Source organism: Maniola jurtina, chromosome 26, assembly GCF_905333055.1.
Source record: "Maniola jurtina chromosome 26, ilManJurt1.1, whole genome shotgun sequence".
NCBI lineage: Eukaryota > Metazoa > Arthropoda > Insecta > Lepidoptera > Nymphalidae > Maniola > Maniola jurtina.
In genome coordinates, this window is record NC_060054.1 from 4,394,357 (window position 1) to 4,422,230 (window position 27,874).

General features: G+C 38.7%; 3 protein-coding genes and 1 long non-coding RNA gene across 9 annotated transcripts in view; 2 read left to right on the forward strand and 2 right to left on the reverse strand.

Annotated features, from left to right (window-relative positions):
• The window catches only part of LOC123878864, a 36,531-nt gene extending 19,631 nt beyond the window's left edge, over nt 1-16,900 (reverse strand). The window contains exons 1-16 of one of the 4 annotated variants that reach the window (XM_045926224.1): nt 16,317-16,900; nt 15,310-15,488; nt 14,306-14,421; nt 13,666-13,781; nt 12,329-12,445; nt 11,466-11,579; nt 10,457-10,572; nt 8,601-8,816; nt 7,898-8,032; nt 7,171-7,308; nt 6,674-6,786; nt 5,816-5,936; nt 5,199-5,298; nt 4,288-4,376; nt 3,773-3,841; nt 2,693-2,834 (exon numbers count right to left, since the gene is read on the reverse strand). In XM_045926224.1, coding sequence (XP_045782180.1) covers nt 2,703-2,834; nt 3,773-3,841; nt 4,288-4,376; nt 5,199-5,298; nt 5,816-5,936; nt 6,674-6,786; nt 7,171-7,308; nt 7,898-8,032; nt 8,601-8,816; nt 10,457-10,572; nt 11,466-11,579; nt 12,329-12,445; nt 13,666-13,781; nt 14,306-14,421; nt 15,310-15,488; nt 16,317-16,572 — 2,127 coding nt within the window. In that variant the 5' untranslated portion in view covers nt 16,573-16,900 and the 3' untranslated portion in view covers nt 2,693-2,702. Of the gene's footprint in view, nt 1-2,494; nt 2,835-3,772; nt 3,842-4,287; nt 4,377-5,198; nt 5,299-5,815; nt 5,937-6,673; nt 6,787-7,170; nt 7,309-7,897; nt 8,033-8,600; nt 8,817-10,456; nt 10,573-11,465; nt 11,580-12,328; nt 12,446-13,665; nt 13,782-14,305; nt 14,422-15,309; nt 15,489-16,316 lie in introns of those variants that run through there. The other 3 variants (XM_045926225.1, XM_045926226.1, XM_045926223.1) reach the window with 3 other exon arrangements.
• On the forward strand, nt 722-21,881 carry LOC123878868. The gene is made up of 3 exons (XR_006798901.1): nt 722-2,195; nt 4,993-5,003; nt 21,872-21,881. It is a non-coding gene; the product is annotated as an uncharacterized LOC123878868 (long non-coding RNA).
• On the reverse strand, nt 9,992-27,695 carry LOC123878866 (tetratricopeptide repeat protein 1-like). 3 transcript variants are annotated; one of them, XM_045926230.1, is made up of 5 exons: nt 27,349-27,695; nt 26,587-26,817; nt 25,999-26,155; nt 25,106-25,401; nt 9,992-10,011 (listed from the first exon to the last, which is right to left on the reverse strand). In XM_045926230.1, the coding sequence occupies exons 1-4, from the start codon at nt 27,527-27,529 to the stop codon at nt 25,122-25,124; spliced, it is 849 nt and encodes a 282-aa protein (XP_045782186.1). In that variant the 5' UTR covers nt 27,530-27,695; the 3' UTR covers nt 9,992-10,011; nt 25,106-25,121. The 3 variants fall into 3 exon arrangements, with proteins under 3 accessions (XP_045782186.1, XP_045782185.1, XP_045782184.1); XM_045926229.1 differs by lacking the exon at nt 9,992-10,011 and adding an exon at nt 24,486-24,502; XM_045926228.1 differs by lacking the exon at nt 9,992-10,011 and having other exon boundaries at nt 24,734-25,401.
• Nucleotides 17,209-21,278, forward strand: LOC123878865 (dioxygenase tasH-like). The gene is made up of 4 exons (XM_045926227.1): nt 17,209-17,850; nt 19,260-19,569; nt 20,475-20,829; nt 21,064-21,278. The coding sequence occupies exons 1-3, from the start codon at nt 17,489-17,491 to the stop codon at nt 20,724-20,726; spliced, it is 924 nt and encodes a 307-aa protein (XP_045782183.1). The 5' UTR covers nt 17,209-17,488; the 3' UTR covers nt 20,727-20,829; nt 21,064-21,278.
• Nucleotides 27,696-27,874: the final 179 nt, after the last annotated feature.

The following is a 27,874-nucleotide window of genomic DNA, read 5'->3' on the forward strand; positions in this document are numbered from 1 at the left end:
ATTCTGTGTGTTCCACCGTAGCGCCTAAACTACTGCGCCGATTTTGATGAATGAGGTGTCAATCGATCCGTCGTAAAGGTCCGGGTGACATAGGCTACAATACTAAAAAAAATTGACCTAACGGATGTTACATCAAAATAAGTGAGGGTCTCTAAAATTTTTTTTTTGCTATTGTATCGAGTGGGGTGTCAAATGAAAGAGAAGAAAATTTTGAGTTCATAAATATAAATGTACTACAACATTGAAATATACCAAGCGACAGAATAACAATTTTACTATAATATTTCAGCGTTTATTAAGATGATCGCAGTCAGGTTTTAGTTTTTAACTTTATCTTGTTCACGATTGGATTCAGAAATCTGTACTCAACGTATTTCAACATAGTTTTCTGGCTTTTGTAGCTTATAGGCTTTTTATCCGTGTTGTCTCTTGTATATCACAACTAACTTAAGGTGGAAGCGACGGGCCTGCCCGCGAAATTCAAATTTAATTTGGTTTTTCGCATTTTTCAAACTAATACGACAACGTAGGCTTATGGCATTTTCAATTGCGACAATGGCAGTATCATCCTCACAGGTTTATATAAAAATCTTTACTTGAAAGGGTCCAGGTTAAGAAATTAGATCTAGTATCGACTAATGTGTCAGAATTAAGTCGATACATTAGCTAATTTCTTAACCTGGACACTTTCAAGTAAAGATTTTTATATGAACCTGTGAGGATGATACTGCCATTGTCCCAATTGAAAATGCCATAAGCCTACATTGTCGTATTAGTTTAAAAAATGCGAAAAACCAAATTAAATTTGAATTTCGCGGGAAGGCCCGTCATGCCCCTTAATGCATATACATTATTTATAACAACAAAACTTAATTCGCAATTAAATATTCTACCTATATATAAAATATTTACAAAAATAAGGGCGCGTTCACACGAACATCTTTTGTCTCGCAGCTGTCGTATCAGACCCTATTTTTTAAAACGGGCCTACTTACGCAAATCAGAACTAATTCACTGAATGATACTGATTCTGACCGCAACTAAATTTTAGAGTTTTCGCATCCTTTTCTTACCAATGTAATAAGAAAAGGACAGACAAAGTTAATTAAATATAAAACTGTCAAACCTCGTGGTTTACGCGTCAGTCCTGAGCATAGTGTTTGAAATTGTAAAGTGGCACTAAAATTAAATTTTAAAATTCATTTTCCGTCCTTTTTTAGCAATATTAAAATGAAAAAGATGCAGATACTCTAAATCTAGTTTAGAGAAAAAGTAACAGTTTTGAGGAAAAACAGTTTTATATAAAAATTGTGTGCAAATATCGTTTATTATTTTTAAAAACATAATATTGTAAAAAAAAATAGATTTTTCTCCACACAATAATTGATTTTTCTCAACGTCATCATGGTGCAGATTGGCACTGGTTTGCATAAGTTAAAACAGACTAATTATAATATTACTAGAGGATGCCCGCGGCTTCGCCCTCGTGGATTTTGGTTTTCTTTGACCCTGAAGAACCTCTCAAATTTTCCGGGATAAAAAGTAGCCTATGTCCATCCCCAGAATGTAGGAGTCTGTACCAAATTTAATTAAAATCGGTTCAGCAGTTGGGCCGTGAAAACGTAGCAGACAGACAGACAGAAACACTTTCGCATTTATAATATTAGTATGGATTGATGGGAGACAAAAAGGTCGCAAAGACAAAAGTTGGTCATCTACGCTCGCCCTAATAGTACCGATTTAACTAGGTAATCCTAATACTTATTAGTATTACAGTAAATTTTACAAATAACACCTAATTTAAAAATAAAAACAACTTTCAACATAATGAGTTCATTTACCACAATTATTATACTTTTAGATTCTAGCACAATGAATTCTAAAACCAAAGAATTGGTTTTATGTCAGTTTAGAATCACGTTTTACAAGTGTAAATTAAAAATTAATAACACCCCCGACAAGTGAAGGTTACAGTAACTAGAAAAGAGCTGATAACTTTCAAACGGCTGAACCGATTTTCTTGGATTATAGCTAAGAACACTCTCGATCAAGCCACCTTTCAAACAAAAAATAAAACTAGATTAAAATCGGTTCATTAGTTTAGGAGCTACGATGCCTGCTGCTATCAGTGCCAAATGGCGAAAACCAAGTTGCATCAAAAACAGATCGGCAATCGCAGATCCAGCGTACTTTCAGTCAGTTGTTTAGAACATTTATCATAAGGTCCATGAGACGGGTCTGCCCGCGAAATTCAAAAAATTGGTTTTTTGCAATTTGTAAACTAATCCAACAACATAGGCTTATGGCATTTTTGATTGCGCCAATGAAAGTATCATCCTCACAGGTTAATATAAAAATCTTTACTTGAAAGTGTTCAGTTTAAGAAATTAGTCAAAATAATGAGTTTGAAATGAGTTACTCACAAAGTCGATACTATAGCTAATTTCTTAAACTGGGCCCTTTTAAGTAAAGATTTTTATATAAACCTGTGAGGATGATACTGCCATTGGCGCAATTAAAGTGCCATAAGCCTACTTTGTCGTATTAGTTTACAAATTGCGATAAACACCAATTTAAATATGAATTTCGCGGGCAGACCCGTCTCATGCACCTTAAAGACGGATATCTTATACTTTAATGACCAAAGGTTTTTAACCGACTTTTGTATTAAAACACTTTCTTGTATGGTGATCACTAGACAGTTAGTGGTGTAGCGTGTGATGGGGTGTGAGTACAGCTCCCCCGGGGGGTAGAACCGATGTGATGACGGGCGCCGCACCGCCCACTCCGCCCACACCTCCCACACCCCCCACTCCACCACCGCAGAATATTACCTGAAAAAACGAATATTGTATTATTAACATCTCGTGCTGTCTTTGTATATAGAACACACACACATACATACACACATACACACACACACACCCACCCTCGCACTCATACACTCCCTCCACGCACTCATACACAAGCCCAAGCACTCACACACAACCCCACCAACTCACACACACAAACCCACGCACACTCTCTCTCACACACACACCCAGGCACTCACACACAAACCCAAGCACTCACACACACCTCCACGCACTCTCACACGCACGCACTCTCACACCCATGTTACACACATTAACATGTCACAGTTTAAAAAATCCATTAAAAGTATGCTCCTGGCAAAAGCTTATTACACAATCGAAGATTATGTAAATGATAAAAAAGTATGGATTTGACTCGCTCCAGCAATGAGCGGGGCTGCAATTGCTTGTATAGTATGGAATATTATTGTAAATTGAAAAGAGCAACCGCCGAGTTTCTTGCTGGTTCTTCTCGGTAGGAACAGCATTTTGAACCAGTGGTAAATTATTTGACGATTCAAAAGCACTTGTAAAAGTCTATTTGAATAAAAATCTATTTTATTCTATTCATGCACTCACACACCCACGCGCTCAAACACTCAATGAAAGTCATATGTACCAAGTTTTGATTAATAACTATTTATTATTTCAAGGGACAGACAGACAAACACAATTTTTTTCAACATTTATTGACGTGACAACGTCTTATAATTCGATAGGGCCGGCTGCACGCACGAAAAAACATGACTCATGCGGCGTTACCTCGCTCTGAGGCGTTCCATGTTAGGCTTGAAGTGCAAGCGAGAGCGCGGAACGAGCGACAAAGAAGCACAATCGGCCTTTGTTGTCACGTTAAACTATCGTCAGTAAACCGACTTTACAGACAACCAATTTTTTTTAATAAGTGGTAAATGTCATACTTGCGACACGGGCGTCGCGGGCTGTCCCGGCGTGGCCAGCACGTATTGCTGTTGCCTCACTCCGCCTACCTACAACAAGAAAACATTATCAATATCCACAACAGTCACTCAACAAGTTCAAAGTTTTAAACGTAAACTTGTTGAACAAGTGTAAATTAATTTATAACACACCCGACAAGTGAAGGTTACAGTAACTAGATAAGAGCTGATAACTTTCAAACGGCTGAACCGATTTTCTTGGATTATAGCTAAGAACACTCTCGATCAAGCCACCTTTCAAACGAAAAAAACTAAATTAAAATCGGTTCATTAGTTTAGGAGCTACGATGCCACAGACAGATACACAGATACACACGTCAAACTTATAACACCCCTCTTTTTGGGTCGGGTGGTAATTAATTACGTAAACTTAAAAGATTGTTAGATGCTGGGTTGACGTTGGCGAATCACCAACGGTCTAAGGAGAAGCCCACAACAAACTCAGCCGGGTATTAAAAGGTACACTTCACACACACCTGGTGGATCTGCTGGGGCTGCTGTTGGATGGTCTGTCGGTGGCCTTCCGACTCCACCACCACCTGCTCCATGTAGTTACCGCCACCCGCTGCAACCAGACAAACACATCATCATCATCATCAGCCTGCGGACATCCACTGTTGGACATAGGCCTTCCCTATAGAGCGCCACCACACCCGGTCCTCAGCCTTCCTCATCCAGCCACTGCCCGCCAGTCGCTTTATATCGTCGGTCCATCGTGCTGGAGGACGTCCCACACTACGCTTGCTTAAAAGCGGTCTCCACTCAAGGACTTTCCGGCTCCAACGGCCATCGCCTCTACGACAGGCATGGCCTGCCCACTGCCACTTCAGCTTGCTAATAGTTTGGGCTATGTCAGTGACCTTGGTTCTCCTGCGGATCTCCTCATTTCGGATCTCATCCCTCAGGGAAACTCCTAACATAGCCCTCTCCATAGCTCGCTGAGCAACTTTGAATTTGTGGATCCATGCCTGGGATTTTACTCAAAAATAGCAGGAAGATCTAAGTGAGGTCGAGATAAATGATGCAGGACGAAAGCTAGTGGCCTGCTTTGAACCTCAGCTCTTCAAGTAGTACTTGTATTTTACTAGAGCTAATTTCTTAAACTGGACCCTTTCAAGTAAAGATTTTTATATAAACCTGTGAGGATGATACTGCCATTGGCGCAATTAAAATACCATAAGCCTATTTTGTCGTATTAGTTTACAAATTGCGATAACCCGAATTAAATTTGAATTACGCGGGCAGACCCGTCCCATGCCCATTAATTTAAACCCACCCAATCCAATAATAAAAATTGTAGGTAGAGTTATCAAGATAACTTGAGTAATGATTACTATCATTTGTCGATAACTTTATTGATAAATGCTCTCCATGGACAAGTACTCACCAGTATTGTTATTCCCCGAAGCGTTGTTGTTGGCGTTTTCGCAACCAAACAAACAGTGTTGCACCGTCCAACGGGGCTCGAACGGTATGTGTGTCTTTACCTACAAGCATAACAACTATTTATTTGTTTCATCAGTTTCATGTAAGGATCATTTCATTGTATCGAAAGAAAAAAATAGGGACGGCAGAAGTTGGTCAAATTTGAGTAAATGTTTTTTCATATGACGGAATGGTTCCTAAGACACTTTCTCTGTATCTTCTATGGTTTCAGATTTCCCCATACTGTCCAAGTTAGAAAAACACACTGTATTTCAGTGTCATTCATATTTTTGTTTTAGGACTTCGTCTGTGTTGGTGTTAGCTGGCGGGCGTGCTCTGCCTTTTTGGAGTGTTTTTTTTTTGTTAAAACTGACTGGAAAGCGCTCTAAGGGGGTGTCGTGCGTGTGTCGGCGAGCGCACGCACAGACGGGGTTCATACTTGTATAGTTTAACTAACTTGTTACAAATAACTACAAACTTGACATTGGCTAATCTTTGTAAAGCCAGACGAGAAAAATAAAAATAAAAATAGTCAGGTTGTCAACTTGCTAATGCAAAAGTTGGATAAATGTAAGTTACCTTTAGTTCAGTGGTGAGCATCAGTATATGCCTGCAGGGTAGTCGGAACACTTTGCTGAACAGGCAGGAGCATTCCTGCGTTGACGTGCCGTATTTACAGATTGCTGCACTGCTATGCCTCCTGTAAATAAAAATACAAGATTTACTTGCGATCTTAGACTGGATCATCACTTGCCACCAGGTGAGATTGCAGTCAGGGTTAACATGTATCTGAATCCAAATATAAAACTCGCACGATACTACATATATAAAACGAAAAGGTGATTGATCTATCAAGGCACAGCTCGAACTACTGGACAGATTGGGCTGTTCAGCATGCAAATAGCCATTATGACGTAGACATCTGCTAAGGATTTAAATATATATAAATAGCCTCCTGTAAGTAAAAGTCAAAGTCTAAGTCATTTATTCAAATTGGGTACTATTGTACACTTTCTGAACAACAATTTCAAACAATGATGAAATTTAAAATTGAAAAATTGAAAACAACTTCAAACTAAAGCTACAAGAGTTCCAAAAGCACCCAAATTTGAGAAAAGCGGAAATCAAACTCAGCCGGGTAGAGATACAGGAATTAAGTCTTGCATGTGAGAAGTCTCAGGTTGGATTCCTGGCCCACGCACACACACTTGCAAGCACTCCTGCTCACATATACTCACGCACACATAGTACGCAACAGATTGCGATGGCAATCGAGGTATGAGGCGGGCGGGGGGGGATGCCCCGTACACCCGCACGTCACCCGCGCTCACCCACAGCGGCTCAGCGCGGGGGCTGTGTGTGGTGCGAGGCGTCCCCACCCCGTATGCCATCTCAAACAGTCGCGCACTATAATTATGAAGGAAAACAAAGCAGTACCTGCCAGCGCGGTCGTCCAAACACTTCTGCGCCAGTTTGGTCTGATGACTCATCAGGTTATATGCATACTGCGTTATTGTATCCGTGGGCGACTGCTTCAGCGTCTCCGTATCCTGGATCAAAGACAAAGCTGGTCAATTGTGTATCAGAACACGAGTAAGCTAAGATTCCGTTAGCCATGTTACGGAATCTCAGCTTACTTGTGTTTATAACTCATGTAAATAACTTTCAACTGAGGACTAAATTAGAGGTTTTAACAGTTTTTGTATAGGAAATCTGTCAAAACGTCAATTTTTTTCATTACTTTGCCTTAGCGAGAATTTCGAGTTAATGGGATGGGTTAGAGTTAAAAAGGTTCCACAGTATAACGGAGAACTACCACCTCCTGCAAGCACCAACCGCTGCCCAGCTTTGTGATTATGGGCACTCAAAGATTCGTTGAGAGAGGCCTTTGGTCCAGCGGTGGACTGTTAGAGGTTATTGACGATTCTACAAACCCTCAATCTGCTGATGGCGAAACTTCTACGTTCGTCCTCTAGCTGATTGGCCACGTTGAAGAACAGCGAGACGAACTCGTCCGGCTGCATCTGACTTCGGATGAGACCTTGGAATTTTGACACCAACCGCTCCAGACCCTGGACGAGTACGAAAAATCGGTCAAGTGCCAATCAGTCTCCCACGCCGTACAAGAAATAACTTAACTATTACTTACCTAATACCTTTTTTTTTCATTATCATGGCAGCCATTATGTAATTTTTAAAAATCCTGCAGGACCTCTTCAATATTTCGGGATAAAAAGTTGAACATGCCAATTTCCATGACGTGGTTCCGTGGTTTTTGGTACTTAGGTAGCTTACTTCTGTACCAAATTTCGTACAAATTGGTTAAACGGATGGGCCTTTACAAGTCCCGTGGGAACTCTTTGATTTTCCGGGATGAAAGTAGCCAATGTCCGTCCCTGGGATGTAAACCAACTCTATACAAAATTTCATCAAAATCGGTTTAACCGTTGGGTTGTAAAAAGCTAGCAGACAAACAGACAGACAGACACACTTTCGCATTTATAATATTAAGTATGGACCCAATAGAATACACATAAAAAATTCAACTCTAATGGAATAATTCTGTAAAACAATTCAACTCTCTACCTATAACGGTTCACGAGATACAGCCCACTGTCAGACAGACGGACGGACGGATAGTAAAGGCTTCAGAATGCACACCTTGTGTAGTATATTAGTGTAGTTGTCGGGCTCCAGCCACGTGTCGAGTTTGGCGATGGCGCCGTTGGCACGCGTCAACACTTCCCACAGGCGGAGCGTGCCTGCACCCGTACCGATTATACCACGCTTTAGAACCTGCAAAACAAAATAATGTCCATGAAAGGAGTCACGGAGGTTCTCAGGGCACACCACTTGGGTCCAGGGAACTGGGAAGCATAAGCGGCTACTTAAGGTCATGAAAGGGTTACTTGAGGGTCACAAGAGCATGAGGAAGTTACTTAGAGGTCAGGGGAGCATTAAGGGGTCAAATGGGGTCTGAGCAGCATGAAAGGGTCACTTGCAACACGGAGCACGACACGTGTAATGAGGACGCCTGGACGGGTTGCTTGGCGGTGACGTAGCCTAAGGGTTAAGGGATTACTGGGATTCAGAGGAGCACTTGGAGGTCAGGGGTATCAAACGTTTACTTCAGTCAGGGGAGCATGAAGGGGTCACTTAGGGTCAGAGGAGGTATTTAGAGACTATTAGAGATGAAAGGCACGGCTTAGGATATAATTATTGAGCGCTAACTCGCCAACAAACTGTGATGCAGTTTGGCGAGACTAATATTAATATTTTATAAGGATTTTTTTGTGTCTGGAAATTAATTTAAAAAAAACCAGCCAGCCAGGCGAGCCAGCAGTAGCCAGGGGAGGTCACTCACCTGCAGCTGCGCAGGCGTGTGGTCGCCCCGCAGCAGCGCCAGCGCATAGGTCTTACACCGCGCCGCCACATCGTCCGGAGCCAGCACCGCCAGGGGAGGATGACCAGAACTGTCGTTCTCCCTGCGCGCGCCCTCGGACGCCAGCTTGCCGGCCGTGCGCGCCGCTTGCCACACGGAGCACGACACGTGTGATGAAGGAAACGCTTGGCACACTTCCTGCCAACAATAACATTAGGCTCTAAGATGCCATCTTATCATATTCATCTTATTATATCATCTTATTATATTCTTTTAAAATTTATAACTTAGGTATTTTTTCATAGTCCTTAGGTTAGCAATTATATTATATTTTATATTTTACTGTACGACTTATGTTTATGTTAATGCACGCTGTGACTGCCCGAAAGTGGAGTTGCATAAGAGCCCTAGAATTTAAGGAACAACATGTATAATTTAAATGTGTAACTCTGTGGGCGGTACTATAGTAAATAAATAAATAAATGCCACATTTGAACCTTCTGTCCCCAATTTTTTTCCAAGAACATTTGTAATTTTAATCATGACTAACATTCCCCTTTCCCCTCCAACTAAGCGTAAAGCTTGTGCTATGAGTGGGTACGACAATAGTGCAACGGGTGGGGTTTGAACCGCCGACCTTTCGTATTTCAGTATAACCGTTGAGATATTGAAGCTATATACATTAACAGTCTTATTCATAAAAATCCCTTATTATAGGTTTAAAACGTTCATTAGCTAAAATGCTCATTAGGCCTATTAAACGTTCCATAACTTTCTTTATTCATAAAGGTCCAATAAACCTCTCACAACTAAATTCTCGCTATAGGCTAGTTTCGCTTTGTTATGTTGTCGTTCTGATGAATTCATAGACAAAATTGCAAAAAAACTGGGCTCTACACAGAGAAGTGACGCAGGTGTGACATTTGTTTTCGGTCAATTGTCTGAGTTCTGGAGGATGGTTAGGTATTATCGTTCGGAGTTTTGTTCCGATTTATTTAATTATAAATGGAAACAGGAAGGAATTTAGAAATTAGCGTTAGATTTTATTATACTATTTAAAAAAAACATGTATTAGGTAAAAGTATGTATTAGATACAGTACCTGGACATTCATGGAATAAAATCCTTTTTTTTTAAATTGAAAATATTACAATAAAACATAAAGCTAGCCTTATCTAATTACTATACAATGCTCACTGCTTACTATACATTACTCATGCCCGTGTGGAATGGTGCCAAGAATACTGGCTGCATTTCCACGCTTGACAGCCAGGCTGATCCGTTGCGCAAAAAATGAGCCAGCCCTTTTTTTTACCCAAATCCTTCTCGGTTTATGTAGTTAGGTACTGAGCTGCATCACCGCCATATTTCTTACGTTAGAAGAAATCACATACCTATGTAAAGCAATGATTACATGAAAAGAAACTTCGAAATTAAGTAGGAACTTTTAGGTACCTACTTCACGACGTCCGTCCCTAACATCTTGTGGCAGTTTAAAACTTGCAACTCTAGTTAATTACCACAGCTTTTCGAATCCAGAATAAATAACGTACAAATAATAATTACAATGCAATGACACTAGAATCAACCAAAACAAAATAACCTCACTTCAATCTTGCATATCAAACAAATTATCAGCTGTTAAGACAAGACGGCGGCCATGTTGTTCTTAAATAAGGGTTTATAGTAGGGTTCAGCCTGTTATAAGTTATGGAGCCGTTATTGAACACTTTTAGCACTATTGAACGTTTATGAATAATGTTTTTGAGAACTTTGCTTATAACAAGCTAATAAAGCTTCTACAAATTTTTATGAATAAGACTGAGATTATATTCATACCTGCCGACTCTTCGTGGGATCGCTAACGACGCATCGCACCTGTCTCCACGCGGGGTTGCAAGATTTGAACGTTTCCAACAGCCACGTTAGGTCTTCACCGATGAGCGTTGATATACCTGACAATATAAAAAGCTGGTCAAGTGTGAGTCATACCAGTGTACAAGATATAACACTACTAGAGGATGCCCGCGACTTCGTCCGCGTGGATTTAGGTTTTTAAAGATCCCGTGGGAACTCTTTGATTTTCCGGGATAAAAAGTAGCCTTTGTCCGTCCCTGGAATATAAGCCAACCTTGTACCTTGTGAACTTTCGTCAGAATCGGTTAAACTGTTGGGCCGTGAAAAGGTAGCAGACAGACAGACAGACAGAAACACTTTCACATTTATAATATTAAGTATGGATGTGCAAAACAAAGTTTTGAAACAAAGTTGTATTTTCTGTTTTACTTATACTACTATGAAGTTTGCTAGACCAACTACACATTATCTTGTGGTTGAGAGTTATTGCTCTCCACATCTTACAATAGAGCCCTAAAACATTGATGTGGATTAGTAGGTATAGGTGACAGATCCAAGCAAAATGACATCGTTCAAGAGGCCAGGTTTGCACACATATACACATGTATCTCAAGAATAACCTTTTATAATATGAACAACTTTTAATAAGGGGTTTTTATTTCTCTCTCTCGTCTGGCTTTACAAAGATTAGCCAATGTCAAATTTGTAGTTATTTGTAACAAGTTAGTTAAACTATACAAGTATGGACCCCGTTTGTGCCGGCGCTCGCCGACACACGCACGGCACCCCCTTAGAGCGCTTTCCAGTCAGTTTTAACAAAAAAGAAAACACTCCAAAAAGGCAGAGCACGCCCGCCAGCTAACACCAACACAGACGAAGTCCCTCACTAAGGGTTACAAACCTCTTGTCATCAACAGTCAATTTAAAAAGACTCAAATCCTGTAGATACTTATATCGCTGCCCAAAAAGAAACTTTATTGACAGTACATACCTGCACTAACTATAACAGATTTTCCGTTGCCATCTTCAGCCAGGAACAGGGTAACGTTGTATTTGACGCTGGTATTACCACCCGCTGTTGGGACAGTGCCGTTGAACTCTATGCCTGAAACAATAAGGTTTAAATTTCTCTGAATTCCTTCTACTTTTTAGTTTTCTAGCATGGTTTGCTTCTGAACAACCGGCCTTATTTAAACTGTATGTTGATATGATCAGTGTACTGATTCACTACTCAGTGTCTGACAATGAATGATATTATTTTTTTTTAATTCAATTAATTAATTCAATAAATTAATTGAAATAATTTGAATTCAATTAAGTCAATAAAAAATAAAATTTGAATGATAGCCACCAAGCTCATTCGACATTTATATTTTAACAAGCCGATGCTCGCGACTTCGCCCGCGTGGATTTAAGTTTTTCGAAATCCCGTGGGAACTGTTTGGGTTCGCGGGATAAAAAGTTGTCTATGGAGATAGACGCAAGCTACCTCGGTACCATACAAATCGGTTGAGCGGATGGGACTTTAGGAATCCCGTGGGAACTCTTCGATTTTCCGGGATAAAAAGTAGTCTATGTCCGTCCCCGGGATATAAGCTAACTCTGTACCTTTCGTTAGAATCGGTTAAACTGTTGGGCCGTGAAAAGGTAGCAGACAGACAGACAGACAAACTTTCCCGTTAATAATATTACTAAAGTATGGATTCATTGAAGGTTTTTTACGAATAATTATTTAAATATCACTCAGTGAAGCAGCAATGTAGAACCAACCAATGTCAAATGAGCTTGGTGACAATCATTCAGTGTTAGACACCGAGTTAGCCAATCAGGACGATTCGCGACATTATGTCTCACCAGTTTCAATGCAGAGGAACTGTGGCACAGCGTTGAATGCTAGCTGCATACTGGGCGTTGTGAAGTACACGCACTGGATGTTGCCCGACGGAGAGTGCAGGAGTTTCACACCAGCATCTGAAAGTTCAGGATGGCCCGTAGAAATATAAGTCTTAGAGGTAATTGTTGGCATGTAAATATAGTTTTAAGTGTTAGAATAAGAGAGTGTGGACCTACCAGAGCCACATGGTCACACTTATAGTGACCCAGCTCTTTAAATGAGAGAAAAAAATCTGAAAAGTTATTATTAAGTACATACTGAAAATTATTTAAAGTAACCACACATCATTCAAGTATTATGAAAGAATAGAAAGCTATGATAGCCTAGTGGTTAAGGTGAATTTATCAACAAAAATTAATTCTCCTTAAAAGAATAAAGATACATTTTCGAACGTAAATACATAATATGTATCACCATACATATTTTCTTTAATTATTAAAATATTGCAATCTTAATCATCTTTAATTTCGTTTAAAATATTTGGTAATTGTCGTTTGGCGTAAACTATTGGTTGGTTGGTAATTCGGATAATCGCAAATCCATATGACTGAGGTCCGGATAACTGAGTCTCTACTGTAATTAAATATCACTTATTTTAATCATCATCATCATCATCATGGTCAACCCATTTCCGCCCCACTACTGAATACGAGTCTCCTCAGAATGAGAAGGGTTTAGGCCATAGTCTGCCACGCTGGCCCAATGCGGATTGGCAGACTTCACACACCTTTGAGAACATGGAGAACTCTCAGGCATGCATGTTTCCTCACGATGTTTTCCTTCAACGTTAAAGCAAGTGATATTTAATTGCTTAAAACGCACATAACTGAAAAGTTAGTGGTGCGTGCCCGGGATTGAACCCCCGACCTCCGATTAGGAGGCAGACGTTCTAACCACTGGGCTATCACAGCTTTATACTTGTTTTAATGGTGAAGGAAAACATTGTGAGGATGTTCTTAAAGGTGTGTGAAGTTCTGCTAATCTGCACTTAGCCAGCATGGTAGACAATGGCCAAACCCTTCTCTTTTTACTAGGAGAGCCGTACTCTGTAGTGAGCCGGTGATGTTTTTTTTTAATAAGAATATTAGCTACGCTAATCATCACTAATACTCCCCTTTCCCCTCCAATTAAGCGTAAAGCTTGTGCCAGGAGTGGGTACAACAATAGTGCAACGGGTGGGGTTTGAACCGCCGACCTTTCGGAATTCAGTCCACTCCTCAACCTTTGACCTATCGAGGTTCTGAGGCTGTAAATCTGATGATGATTATGAGTGCAATAAAGAGTTTCTTCCACTCACCATAGTTAAGCTGCAGTTTCCTGACCACAAAGTCGTACTTCTGGTTGAGCCAGCGCACTGCACCTTGACCTGTGGCCACTAGCTGCGCTTCTGTTGTAATCACTTGCATTTCACTCCTGCCAACAAGTGTACACAAACATAGAGTGTGAAAACTCAGATCAATGCCCCAACTACGACGCGGCATTGACTTCGATCAACCTATTTATGGAACTTTCGTTGGCCTCTAGCGTCAGTCAGATGTTTTATTCGCAATATATTGTGAACTTTTAAAGAATAAAGGATCTTTAAATTTTTTCATCACTCAAGCGTTATTTTTCATCGAAAAACGGTGAGACTGGAATCTCCAAAATTAAAAAAGTTTTTTTTTTAATTTTTGACAGAGGAAAGTTCAAATATCATTTTTTTTTAATTTTTATCGCCCCCTACTTCACCTGAATCTGTCAAAGATCTTCTGTTTTGCGAACTACACAACAACTATACTATGTCCAAAACTAAACAATCAGGTATAACACGCATAGGTACAAGTTTTATTTTTTATCTCCTTCAGGAAAGGCAAAGGTCGTAGACCATGCAGCCTGGTAAGTCGTAGATGAATTAGCATAGGTACAATAGCTTAAAGGTATGATAGTCTAATACGTACCTTTCTGCATCACCAGGGTTCTCTATAATGGCCACCTCATACTCCTGTCCGTCCACTTGTGCATTATTACTCAGCTCATACTGCTGGTATGTGGTGCTGGACTCTTCAACCTGTTGCTGAAATTATTGTTATACATTATTAACCGTCGACCCAAAAAGAGGGGTGTTATAAGTTTGACGTGTGTATCTGTGTCTCTGTGTATCTGTCTGTGGCATTGTAGCGCCTAAACGAATGAACCGATTTTAATTTAGTTTTTTTTTTGTTTGAAAGGTGACTTGATCGAGAGTGTTCTTAGCTATAATTCAAGAAAATCGGTTCAGCCGTTTGAAAGTTATCAGCTCTTTTCTAGTTACTGTAACCTTCACTTGTCGGGGGTGTTATAAATTTTTTATTTACACTTGTTTTACAGTTAAAGATTATGTGAATGACAAAGGGGTCGCTCCAGCAATGCGCGGGACTGTAATTTCTTATACATGGTTTACATAATATTGTAAACTGAACATTTAACAAGTGTAAATTATAAATTTATAACACCCCCAACAAGTGAAGGTTACAGTAACTAGAAAAGAGCTGATGACTTTCAAACGGCTGAACCGATTTTCTTGGATTATAGCTAAGAACACTCTCGATCAAGCCACCTTTCAAACAAAAATAACTAAATTAAAATTGGTTCATTAGTTTAGGAGCTACAATGCCACAGACAGATACACACATGAGCAATCGTCAAGTTTTTTGCTGATTCTTCTCAGTAAGATACAGACCAGTGATAGATTCAAATCACTCAAGGTTTTAAACTAATATCTCCCATCTCTCACTGTAACGGTGAAGGAAAACTTGTGAGCAAACCAGCATTCCTGAGTTCTCTAAAATGTTCTCAAAGGTGTAGAAGTCTGCCAATCCGCACTTGACCAGCATGGTGGGTTAGGATCTAAACTCTTCTCATTCTGAGAGATCTGTGCTCAGTAGTGGGCCGGCAATGGATTGATGATAATGACTGTACTTACATTATTGACTTCAGTAGTGTTCTGTACAAAGGTACCACCCTCTTCCTCTGGCTCTCCTTTGACATCGTAAATAGTCTCCGCCATCACAATCCTGCCTGAGGAGTCCATGGTCCACATACCTCCAAACGCAAAGTTTGAAGGATTGCCACTCTGTTCATAGAGTATCACAGTGTTGGGACCTGGAACAGAACAGTTTTATTTACAACTATTCCAACTGATCTACATGGGTTTCCTTAGGAGAAATTTGATATACATGTATACTTTTTAACCAACTTAAAAGATAGACAGTAGAAACAGACAGAAGATGGATAGTAGAAACTTTCTCAGTGAAATGCAAAAATAAGTTTTTTTTTTAAAGAATATTAGCCATTTTAATCATAACTAACATTCCCACAGCTGGGGTTTGAACGGCCAACCTTTTGGAATTCAGTCCACTCCTATAACCATTGAGCTATTGAGGCTTGTAAAAATGTAAAAATAAGTGATAACATCCAATTTGCTCTGAATCTATTAGAATGATTAACTTGAAAATTGGTACACCTATAAATTACTAGCTGATGCCCGCGACTTCGCCCGCATGGATTGAGGTTTTTCAAAATCCTGTGGGAACTCTTTGATTTTCCGGGATAAAAGTAGCCTATGCTTATAAATTTCAGCCAAATCCATTCAGTAGTTTTTGCATGAAAGAGTAACAAACATACACACACACATACACACAAACTTTCACCTTTATAATATTAGTGTGAAGTGTGATAAAAGGTGGTTCATAGAAGAACTAGTAGTGTACATATTGAGGCTCTGTTAAGCTCCCATGCTGTAAACTAGTATACTAAGAAGTTTGAAGTTTTGATTTTTACCCCTGTGTGGTAAGGCAAAGAACAGACAAAAAACTACAGACAAAAGTTTAGTCAGTATTTAGATTTGGTATGCCAGAGCTGGTTGTCCAAGCTAAGAAAAAAAAATGTATTGCTTGGTTTAGTTATAATTATGAATAATTTGTCAGATACCTAGCTGTACTGGCTCTCCTTTCATGTTGACAAATACAGGCTGCTCAAAGTTCCCTTCAACCAGCTGCCCTGTGTGGACTATCTGTTGCCCTTGCTCCACAGGGACCTCCACCACCTGGTTGACTTCCACTTCCACCTTTTCTTTTTCTTCATCTATCTTCCCCCGGTTCACCATTTTTTGACTCCTTTTCTCCCCCTCAGCGTTTTCATCACTTTTACGTTTGATAACAGTTTTTTTCTTGTTTTTCTTGTCCATTTTTACTAATTACCACACACAGTTGCACTAAAACGCGCACGGAACACACAAAACCCTATAAATTAGAGCAAAACTTTAAAGGAAATGCAAGTAAATACTAAATCGCGGGCAAATAATAAAAACGCCTCGCCCAACGTACGACATTATTACACCTAAATAAACACTTATTTCAGTTAAATATGTTTAAGTTTACACTATAAAACAACACGCGACGACATAGGGTTTTCTTGAGAGAAATTCTGGTTTTGTTTTGATAGATAAAATTCTTAATTTTTAGGTGCGAAAAGGACAACTCACAAAGACGCCATTTTTGAATCGTGAAGTAATCTATCTTTCTCTTTCATAAACTACTGATGTCTTTGTCTCGCTGGCTCTCGTTCAGAAACAATTTAAATCCACGGGTAACAGTGATTCGAAAAAAATAAAAAACCAAAAAAAATAATATGTACAAAGCATTTGAAAAAGCATGTTCGTTCTTCATATCTTTTATCAAATGCATGAACAAAAAATTCGTTTATCATAATCTAGATTTTTTTGCTGGTGTGTGATTTTTAAATAATAATTTATAAAACGTTTGTACATGTACAATATTACCCGTGCCAACTTTACACACACCAAAGTACCTGTCATATTTTGTCAAATGCACGTCCAAAAACGTCAAATGTTTCAACCAAAACAGTGAAGTTTATTTTGCAAAATATTTTTAATTTTTAATGGATTTTGTGTGACCAGAACGATTTCCCACTTATAAACCTCTTAAATCGATCCTTATCAATGTATTAGTAATTAAAAATAATGCACGTTCAGTGAGAAAAGTAAGAAAAACTTTGAAGGCCGCGGCCTCGTAACCGCAAAGTTCTTAGAATGTACCTAATCATTCAAATAAGTAATTAGTAATACAAGGTAAATAATATTCATGCTCGTTCTAAATACGTTCACGATACTCATTCAAGTGGCATTCATTGTTTTCATGACACTGCTATCTATGAATATACTACGTTATCTAACTGGTGGTGTTAAAAACATGGTTGCGATCGCTCCAGCACTTTTCGTGAACCACGGAGGTGGTCCTATGCCTTTATTGGGCGATAAAGACAGTATAGGACTCACCAAATTCCTTAGAGACGAAGTTAAGAAGTATGTCAACCTGAAGGAGTTAAAAGCAATAATTCTCGTCACTGCCCATTGGGAGGAGAATAAGGTGACGATTTCTTCATCAGAGCATCACGACTTGTATTTTGACTACTACGGATTCCCTCCAGAAACATATAAATACAGGTTTGTATAGAAAATACACTTTTTACTACTAGTCCTTCATAGTTTTGACCTCCATAATCTTTAAATAAATAATGGATGATTGCTACGTTTAGAATAAACATGACCATTATTGACACAAAATCATGTGATTGTTTCAAAATTAATAGCGAAAATAGTTATTCTAAGAATAGAATAGAATATATCTTTATTCAAATAAACTTTTACAAGTGCTTTTGACTCGTCAAAATAATTTACCACTGGTTCAGAATGCTGTGCATACTGAGAAAAACCAGCAAGAAACTCGGCGGTTGCTCTTTTCAACTTTCAATTTACAATTGCCATACTAAAACTGAGTTATAATAAGGTCCAAAAGTCATTTGTGGGAATGGGTATAATCTTCTATAACAAAATTCCTCAGTCAATTTTGGACTTGCCTTTACACAGGTTCAAAAAATCTATTAAAAATATGCTCCTGAGAAAAGCATATTATACTATCGAAGATTATGTAAATGATAAAAAAGCGTGGATTTGAACTTCGATTCGCTCCAGCAATGCGCAGGACTTCAATTGCTTTTATACATGGCATAATATTGTATATCAAATCTTTGAAAAGAGCAACCGCCGAGTTTCTTGCTGGTTCTTCTCGGTAGGAAAGGCATTCCGAACCAGTGGTAGATGCTTTTGACGATTCGAAAGAACTTGTAAAAGTCTAATTGAATAAAAACATTTTGAATTTGAATTTGAATTTATTTACTTAACAGGTAATTTTTTAGGATTCCGTACCTCAAAAGGAAAAGCAGAACCCTTATAGAATCACTTTGTTGTCATCTGTCTGTCCGTCATGTCTGTCAAGAAAACCTATAGGGTACTTCCCATTGACCTAGAATCATGAAATTTGGCAGGTGGGTAGGTCTTATAGCCCAAGTAAAGGAATAACTCTGAAAACCATGAATTTGTGATTACATTAAATTTGTAAAAAAAATTAAAATGTGTTTCAATTTTCAAAGTAAGAAAACATTAGCGTATCATAATATGAAAGGCCTTTACTTGTACATTCTAAAACTGATTTTTATTTATTTTTAAGCATAATAGTTTTTGATTTATCATGCAAATTGTTGGAAAAAATACCCGAGTACGGAACCCTCGATGCGCGAGTCTGACTCGCACTTGGCCGGTTTTTTTATAGGCTTGTGCTTGACTGCAATCACAACAAGCAGGAAATGATGCAACCTAAGGTGGAGACTTGGAGAATGACATAGCCTACTTTTTATATTGGAAAATTAATTAGTTCCCAAGAATTAAAAAGAAAAACCACATAGACAACATTAGCAGACTATGGCCTAACCCTTTTCATTCTAAGAGGGCACCCATTCTTAGTAGTGGGCCGGCGATGAGTTGATCATGATTCATGATTACTCTATTTTTCACAGGTATGATGCCCCAGGTGATCCAGAATTAGCCAAACGTATACACGCAGCACTAACAAAAGCAGGCATAGATTCTAAACTGGATCCAAAAAGAGGTTGGGACCATGGAGTTTTCGTACCTATGATGCTTATAAACCCAGATGCTGATATACCTATAATTCAAGTCTCGGTATTGTCCAACCAGGATCCCGAACAGCATTATAAGGTTGGGCAAGCCTTGTACCAGTTTAGGAAGGAAGGTATCGCCATATTTGGCTCTGGTATGTCTTACCACAACATGAGGGAGTTTAGATTCAGTCGAAACTCTGGCAAGGTACATCACACTAATATTATAAAGGAGAAAGTTTGTATGTGTGTGTGTGTGTGTATGTTTGTTAGTCCTTCACGCAAAAACTACTGGACGGATCTGGCTGAAATTTAGAATGGAGATAGATTATACCCTGGATTAGCACATAGGCTACTTTTTATCCCGGAAAATCAAAGAGTTCCCACGGGAATTTTAAGAAACCTACATCCACGCGAACGAAGTCGCGGGCGTCAGCTAGTGTCTAATATCTAACCATTATAAAACTAGTATTGTCTTTTGATTTGTGTCCATTGGTGATTTTATCAGACCTTCTTTGATATGGTTTGTTGCATCCATACTTATATCACAGTTTTCAAAATTGTGCTAATATTATAGTGTGTCTGTTTGCTTTTTACAGCCCATCCAAACCAGAGATAGATTACATCCCAAGGACGGCAATGTTTTGTCTCTGAAAGTCTAAGGTTGAAATCTATAGAGTGCACTTAGACTTTGCTTAGACTTAAGTTTCAGTTAAAATGAGACAGGTTCATGTCAGCGGTATAACGCTGTCTCGTTTTAACAGTGACTTAAGTCTGAGCAAAGTCAAAGTGCGCTCTATAGATCTGAGGGTGAGAGTTCCCACAGGATTTTTAAAAGCCTATATCCACATTGATGAAGTCACAGACATCATATAATACTAGTGGCACCTACCTATTTTGGTTTGATTTTGAGTTTGAAGAATGTCTTGCAGAATTTGTTGTGGTTGTTGTCTCTGATGACGCGTTTGGAACCCTCGTAACTTTAGTTTTAATTCGACGAAACTACCTTTGTTCTAACTTAAATTATACTGACTGTAGTATTAAAATAATTATGTTTGTACTAGAAAATATTATTTTGACTTTGTAATGAATGTATTTTTTACTTTATTTTAGGTTGTAAACGAAGAATTTGATGAATTCCTAAACCGAGCTTGTACATCAACTGACGAGAAACGTAAAGAAATGCTAACAGTATGGGAAACTCAGCCGGGTGCCAACGAGGCGCACCCCCCAAGGGCGGCTGAGCACCTGATGCCGCTGATCGTGGTCGCTGGGGCGGGCGGTGCCAACCCAGCCGAGAGGGTCTTCAACTGGGACTTGACGGGGACTTTTAGGCTGAGTGGGTTTTTATGGAGAAACGAATAATTCTAGCAACTTATTCTCACCAACACAATCGCACAACCATATTAGCCAAATGCAATACTTTTAAATTCTGAACATGTGAATTGTATGTTCTACTTTAGTTATCACTAGAGGATGCCCGCGGCTTCGCCCGCGTGGATTTAGGTTTTTCGAAATCCCGTGGAAACGCTTTGATTTTCCGGGATAAAAAGTAGCCTATATGCTAATCTAGAATATTATCTATCTGCATTCCAAATTTCAGCCAAATCCGTCTGGTAGTTTTTGCGTGAAGGAGTAACAAACATACACACACACACACACACACACACATACAAACTTTCGGCTTTATAATATTAGTGTGATAGTATTTTCCGTGAATAGAAACACACTAAAAACAGACAAACTTCGAATACCCATACAGTGTAGTCAATGGGTCAGGTAGAAATACGTCTCAGGTAGATTGGGACCTGTGTGTTTTATGGGCTGAGGAGAAATAAATACTTAACAGGGCTCTCTCCGTCACTTACTTCATACAATCGTAGTTCCAATTTCATTTGAATATTAAGCAATCAAAGTCCATGATAGACATATTCTAGAAACCAATACCTGTGCCTGTAGTGTTTTAGATTTTTCTAAAAATAATTAGTTTTAAAATTACAGGGGGCTCAAAGATTTATTTGTGATGTTTTAAGACCGCATAACTTTGAAACCGAATATTTTAACAGAAATCTGGAAAACCACAGGCATAGATATTAGTTTCTAGAATATGTCTGCAAAATTTCATGAACTTTGGTTGCTTAATATGCAAATGAAATTGGAACTACGTTTGTATGAAGCGAGTGACGGAGAGACCCCTCGTCAGTAGCAGTAATGTATTAAAAAATAAAATATTCCTATTTTTATATTATTAGTAGTAAGGCTTAATGTTATTGCTTGCTTATGTATTTAAAAAAGGGGACCAAAAACTTTATATTTTGCTATGAATTATATAATAATTTGATGTAGGTGATTAGGTGAAATGTTACAAATTAGTTTATAAAACTATAATAAACCTGTTAATGATAACTTCCTTCTTTTATTTATACCTTTTTAGGGTTCCCTACCAATTTGGTAAAAATGGAACCCTTATGCACAATAAGGGTTAAATTTGGAATAGTTGTTTATAATAGTGGTCTAACATGATTTTTTTTCATGTAAAAATATAGCCTATGTCACCCACACCATAAAACGAATTCATCAAAATCGGCTCAGTAGTTAAGGTGCTATTCAAAATTCAATATTCAATTAGACTTTTACAAGTACTTTTGAATAGTCACGAACATCTACCACTGGTTAGTAATATCTATGGTGGGACACACACACAAACCTACACACATACATGCTAAAATCGAAACCCTTTTGCCTTTGCCGTAGTCGGGTAAAAGTAACAAGTGTAAATTAAAAATTTTCAACACCCCCGACAAATCATTTTCAAATAAATAATTATGTAGGTATATCTAGGCAACGTCCATCTTGACATATGTCAATTGACACTTGAATATTATGAACCTAAGGGTTATCTAACCTTCTTTTCTACAAGAAAACTAGAAAATAGCTGATAACTTTTAAACGGCCCATCGATGGGCTGAACCAATTTTTTTGGATTATAGCTAAGAACACTCTCGATCAAGCCACCTTTCAAACAAAAAAAACTAAATTAAAATCGGTTCATTCGTTTAGGCGCTACGATGCCACAGACAGATACACAGATACACACGTCAAACTTATAACACCCCTCTTTTTGGGTCGGGGGTTAAAAATAAAATGCAACATTGTATTTGAAGCTAAATTTATTAATATACAACAATATCACAAGCATCATCTTATAATATCACTAATGGATGCTGCAGCAGTACCCATGCATAAAGGTGCAGACAAATTGCGGCGTTGTAACGTGTCGAAACTCGATTTTGTACTTTTAACAGGGCTCTCTCCGTCACTTACTCCATACAATCGTAGTCCCAATTTCATTTGAATATTAAGCAACCAAAGTCCATGAAATTTTGCAGACATATTCTAGAAACTAATATCTGAGTCTGTGGTGTTTTAGATTTTTCTAAAAATATGTAGTTTTAAAATTAAAGGGGCTCAAAAATTTGTATGAATTTTTTTAAGACCGCGTAACTTTAAAACCGAATATTTTAACAGAAATCTGGAAAACCACAGACATAGATATTAGTTTCTAGAATATGTGTGCAAAATTTCATGGATTTTGGTTGCTTAATATTCAAATGAAATTGGAACTACGATTGTATGAAAGGAGTGACGGAGAGAGCCCTCTTAATTGATTTTGATTTGATTAAACCGTACTTTTAAGGGGCAAGCGACGGGTCTGCCCGCAAAATTCAATTTTTTTTTTCGCAATTTGTAAACTAATACGACAAAGTAGGCTTATGGCATTCTAGTTTCGACAATGGCAGTATCTTAGCTAATTTCTTAAACTGGCCCCTTTCAAGTAAAGATTTTTATATAAATAGGTGGGGATGATACTGTTACTGTCGCAAATAGAATGCCATAAGCCTACTTTGTCGTATTGGTTTACAAATTGCGAAAAACCAAATAAAATTTGAATTTCGCGGGCAGACCCGTCGCATCCACCTTGAAAGTTGAAGCAAAAATTGAGAGTTCTTTCTCAAAATTATACATTCATTTATACAATCGACGTAGGATTCCATGTCAATAAAAGACAAATAAATTAATAGTTGATCGCCGACTGTATACAAACACCGACAAAACCAAGTCCGCCAGTGTGAGCGACCTCTAGCTTTGTCACTGACTACACTATCGGCGAGAACTTTCTCTACTATGTATTTTGTCGCAGCGACAAGAGCTATCAAAGAAAAACTCGCTAAGCGACGCTCTCTGCGTTAAAACACGGTTTGCGCAGAGTTTATATGTATGACAGGTGATTCGCCCGACACACTAGCTCATAGCCCAGCAACAAAACTATACCAACTACATTCGCTTCTTATAGCTAACTTGTTTGATTCATGTCTGTCTCTCTATATTCAATAGACATTTGGGGTCCCGAGGTACTAGAATAGACTTCACACTGGAAAACAGCGTTGGAACACTCCCCACTAGGTGGAAAATCTACATCAAATGAGTCAGAGAGTCTTCTTCTTCTTCTCTCTGGGCTGGTTTCTGCACTTAAACGTTTCCGTCTGTTGTGCGTAGGAGTCAGAGAGTCATCAAGAGTGTAGCAATTAACTATTTGCTTTAACGGTGAAGGAAAACATCGCGAGGACACATGCAGGCCTGAAAGTTCTCCATGTACTCAAAGGTGTGTGTCATCTGCCAATCCGCATTGGGAAATCATGGCAGGCTATAGGCTAAACTCTAAACCCTTTTCACTCTGAAGTGGGCTCTACACTCGAAGGCGAACGGCCGTGAAAGCCCGCGACAACTGCGAATCACGAGTGTATTAGTTGTTCACGCCTTTCCCCGATCAGTGTCGGTTTTTGGTCCGCGACAAAGGGTTTCGTCCATAGCCACGAACAAGACTGAAGATTTGCGAGTGTGGAGGGACACAGTTCACACGTGGACCGCGGCATACATTTACGGCGTGAAATAACGGCGCGACTTCACGAGTGTAGAGCCGGCTTGAGAAGAAACCAGTGCTTAGTAGTGGGCCGGCAATGGGTTGATCATGAAAGACTGTGTAGAAGTCCCTACAAGAGATGTATGTCCAGTCGACGTCTATCGGTTGATAATGGTGATGATGATACCTTTCTGTCTGTCGTTACCATTTCACTATATACGGTGAAAATTTTTAGTGGTTTTAGAGCCAGGGCTATATGACTTACCCTTAATCAACTAAAATTGTTTGTTTTGGAAAACTAAGCACTTTAATTATTTGATAAAAAAAAAATTGGTTGTCTGTAAAGTCGGTTTACTGACGATAGTTGAACGTGACAACAAAGGCCGATTGTGCTTCTTTGTCGCTCGTTCGGCGCTCTCGCTTGCACTTCAAGCCTTACATGGAACGCCTCAGAGTGAGGTAACGCCGCATGAGTCATGTTTTTTGGTGCGTGTAGCCGGCTCTATCGAATTATAAGACGTTGTCACGTCAAAAAATATTTCGACACAAACTCGAATCTGTGAGAAACATTAGTAGCAGGCGGCGAATACGCATGCGCTCTGAGTGCAGGTGCCCGCGCCGCTCCGAGTGCAAGCGCCCGCGCCACTCCGAGACAAAGCGACCTACTACTACTGGTTCGCGAATTTTCCCAAACAATAATTTCTCGATTCAATTTTTTTTATTTTAATACTAGGGTTAATATGAATGGTCGAAATGGATAGTACTGCTTGAGGCAATTCACTTCGCCACAGCTCCAAAACCACAAAATTTTCACTGTGTATACATTTTTATTATAAATGCTATTGCTTAAAATTAATCTTATATCCCTTGGATTCCGAGTCCTGTTCCAATTGGAAGTTTTCCGTGGAAAGTCCGAACGGTTTCAGGATCATGTTTCCAAGGTCTTTGAGTTTTCCCAGCATTTCCGTTTTGAGTTTCTCGTTCCGTTCTTCGATCATTGCTGGGAGGCGGAGGGTGGCGGTTTTTGCTTCTTTATGGGATGGGTCCAGTTCTAGAATCTTCTTGTAGTCCGCTAGGCACTCATCTAGCTTGTCTGTGGCTTCGTAGCACTGTGCCCGTCTGGAATTTAAAAAAATATTTAAATCTAATGTTTGTTGGTTGGTTTGTCCTTCAATCACGTTGCAACAGAGCGATGGATCGACGTGATTTTTTGCATGGGTACAGTTAAAGACTTGGAAAGTGACATAGGCTATTTTTTATACCAGAAAATCCACGTTCCCACTGGATTTTTAAGGGCATGAACTAGTAATATTGTAAATGCGAAAGTATCCCTTTTAGCTTTTTATGGCTTATCCATTTTACCAAATTTGACGTTTGGTACTGAAATAGCTTGCATCTTGGAGATGGATATGAGTTATTTTTACTAACCCCCGACCCAAAGAGAGGGGTGTTATAAGTTTGACGTGTGTATCTGTGTATCTGTCTGTGACATTGTAGCTCCTAAACCAAGAACCAATTTTAATTTAGTTTTTTTTGTTTGAAAGCTGGCTTGATCGAGTGTTTTCAGCTATAATCCAAGAAAATCGGTTAAGCCTTTTGAAAGTTATCAGCTCTTTTCTAGTTACTGTAACCTTCACTTGTGGGGGGTGTTATAAATTTTTAATTTACACTTGTTAGCATTTCACACAAAACAAAGTCCAAAACAAAAGGCAATACCTGTAGTAAGCTTTCAAGTATTTATCGTCCAATTCAATGGCTTTGGTACAGTCTTTTATGGCTTTCTTATATTTCTCTAGCTTCATTTTGGCTGCACTTCTGTTGCAGTACAATATCGACCTCTGTTCCGAGTACTTGAGAGGGCAGAGTCGTAATGCTGGGAAAAAGAGTTAGCTACATTGTAGGTTTGTATTGTATTTTGTTCTGGAACCGCCCACAGACATACACTTAAATCCATACTAATATTATAAAAGCGAAAGTGTATCTGTCTGTCTGCCTGTCTGCTACGTTTTCATGGACCAACCACTGAACCGATTCTAATGAAATTTGGTATAGATTTGGGATACATCCCGGGGAAGGATATAGGCTACTTTTTATCCCAGAAAATCAAAGAGTTTCTACTGGATTTAAAAAAACCGAAATCCATGCCGGCAAAGCCGCGGGCATCCTCTAGTTACATAAATAAAATGCCTTGAGTTCTATAGGTCTCATGTACGTCCATTTACCGAATAATTATTAGTTATTGCATGTTTTTTCTTGTATAATTTGAAGTGAAGCTTTTTTACAGAATAAATGTTCAGTAGTTACCTTCAGTATACTTCTCAATGCACTTCTCGTACTCAGCCACCCTGTAGGCCTCATTTCCAGCAACTTTCAGCGTCTCGGCTATGACCCGTCTCTCTTCCTTCTGGTCTTCAGTCAGTTCCACTTCTGCATCTTTGAGTGACACCGAGTCTATTGAGTCTGTGTCGCTGTCTTCTTTGTCGCTTTCTGCTTTTGAGGTTTTGTCTGGGTCTTCATCACTGAGTGGAATGTCACCTGGAAAATTTCATTGCAAATCTCAAAATCACATTTTTCTAGTTACCATAGATTTACGGTTACAGATAACGTGCAAATACATATTACTGGTGACTTTTTTTTTTTTCTCTATGGCTCTTTGTACTGCAGTACTGGTGACTTATCAAGCCAGCAAGGCAGCTAGCTAAGTTTTAAGTAGTTGTAAGGTTGGATTAGGTAGTTTTTCTGATAGCACATTGATACTTTCCAATAGAATAGAATAGAATAGATTTTTATTCAAATAAACTTTTACAAGTGCTTTTGAAGGTACAATGTGAAAATGAATTAGAATTAGAATTATTTATTTATTTGCATAATGTGTGACACAGGACACAGTAACTACAAGTTTCATCTGTTAATCTAAAACGTTCATGATGAATTTACATCAGAACTATAAGTCGATATAAGGACATGGAACCTTTCTGTACTTACTAAGTATGTCTGAAGCATAATGATTTATAGCAAACACATGTTAATTAACATTGAAAATATGTCAACAGTGAACCTACTGACCTGGATGACTTTCCCTCGCCGAATCGCCCGCAGAGGGCTGAAAATCTTCAGCACGACTGCCCGGACTCACAACAAAGTCACCATCATCACCAGAACGCAAAGCTAACTCCAAATCTTTAGTTAAGTCCTCAATAACTTCCTCGTTCGAAACATTAAGCGTACTTTTCAACCTGTCCGACATTTTTAACGTGTAGCTGGTTCAATAAAAATTATCTTACTATCAATTATGAAACTTAACGATTAAATAATAAATGCACGTTGTAGAACTAGAGTTTTAACGTTAAAACTTTCAATGATTTTTATCGAGCTCAAAATTCTGCATCACTCTGCATCAAAACAATTTTTACTTTTTGACAGTTGATAACTTCAATAAAGCGTTTGGTTATCAACCCTTTTTATTTTTGTTACATTGTGTTCTCATTCGTCAAATATTAAATTATAATAATATCTTGCAATTTATACTTATTAACAGACGTAAAATTTTAGCTTTACTTAATTTATGAGGGTAAGCTTTGATTAAGAATAA

Excerpts from the sequence above, each read along its gene's own strand:
- LOC123878865 (XM_045926227.1), top strand. The coding sequence starts at position 17,489 with ATGCTCGTTCTAAATACGTTCACGATACTCATTCAAGTGGCATTCATT. Across the intron at positions 17,851-19,259 it reads CCAGAAACATATAAATACAG|GTATGATGCCCCAGGTGATC; the intron begins GTTTGTATAGAA and ends TATTTTTCACAG. Across the intron at positions 19,570-20,474 it reads TCAGTCGAAACTCTGGCAAG|GTTGTAAACGAAGAATTTGA; the intron begins GTACATCACACT and ends ACTTTATTTTAG.
- LOC123878866 (XM_045926230.1), bottom strand. The coding sequence starts at position 27,529 with ATGTCGGACAGGTTGAAAAGTACGCTTAATGTTTCGAACGAGGAAGTT. Across the intron at positions 26,818-27,348 it reads GGCGAGGGAAAGTCATCCAG|GTGACATTCCACTCAGTGAT; the intron begins GTCAGTAGGTTC and ends GAAATTTTCCAG. Across the intron at positions 26,156-26,586 it reads CATTGAGAAGTATACTGAAG|CATTACGACTCTGCCCTCTC; the intron begins GTAACTACTGAA and ends TCTTTTTCCCAG.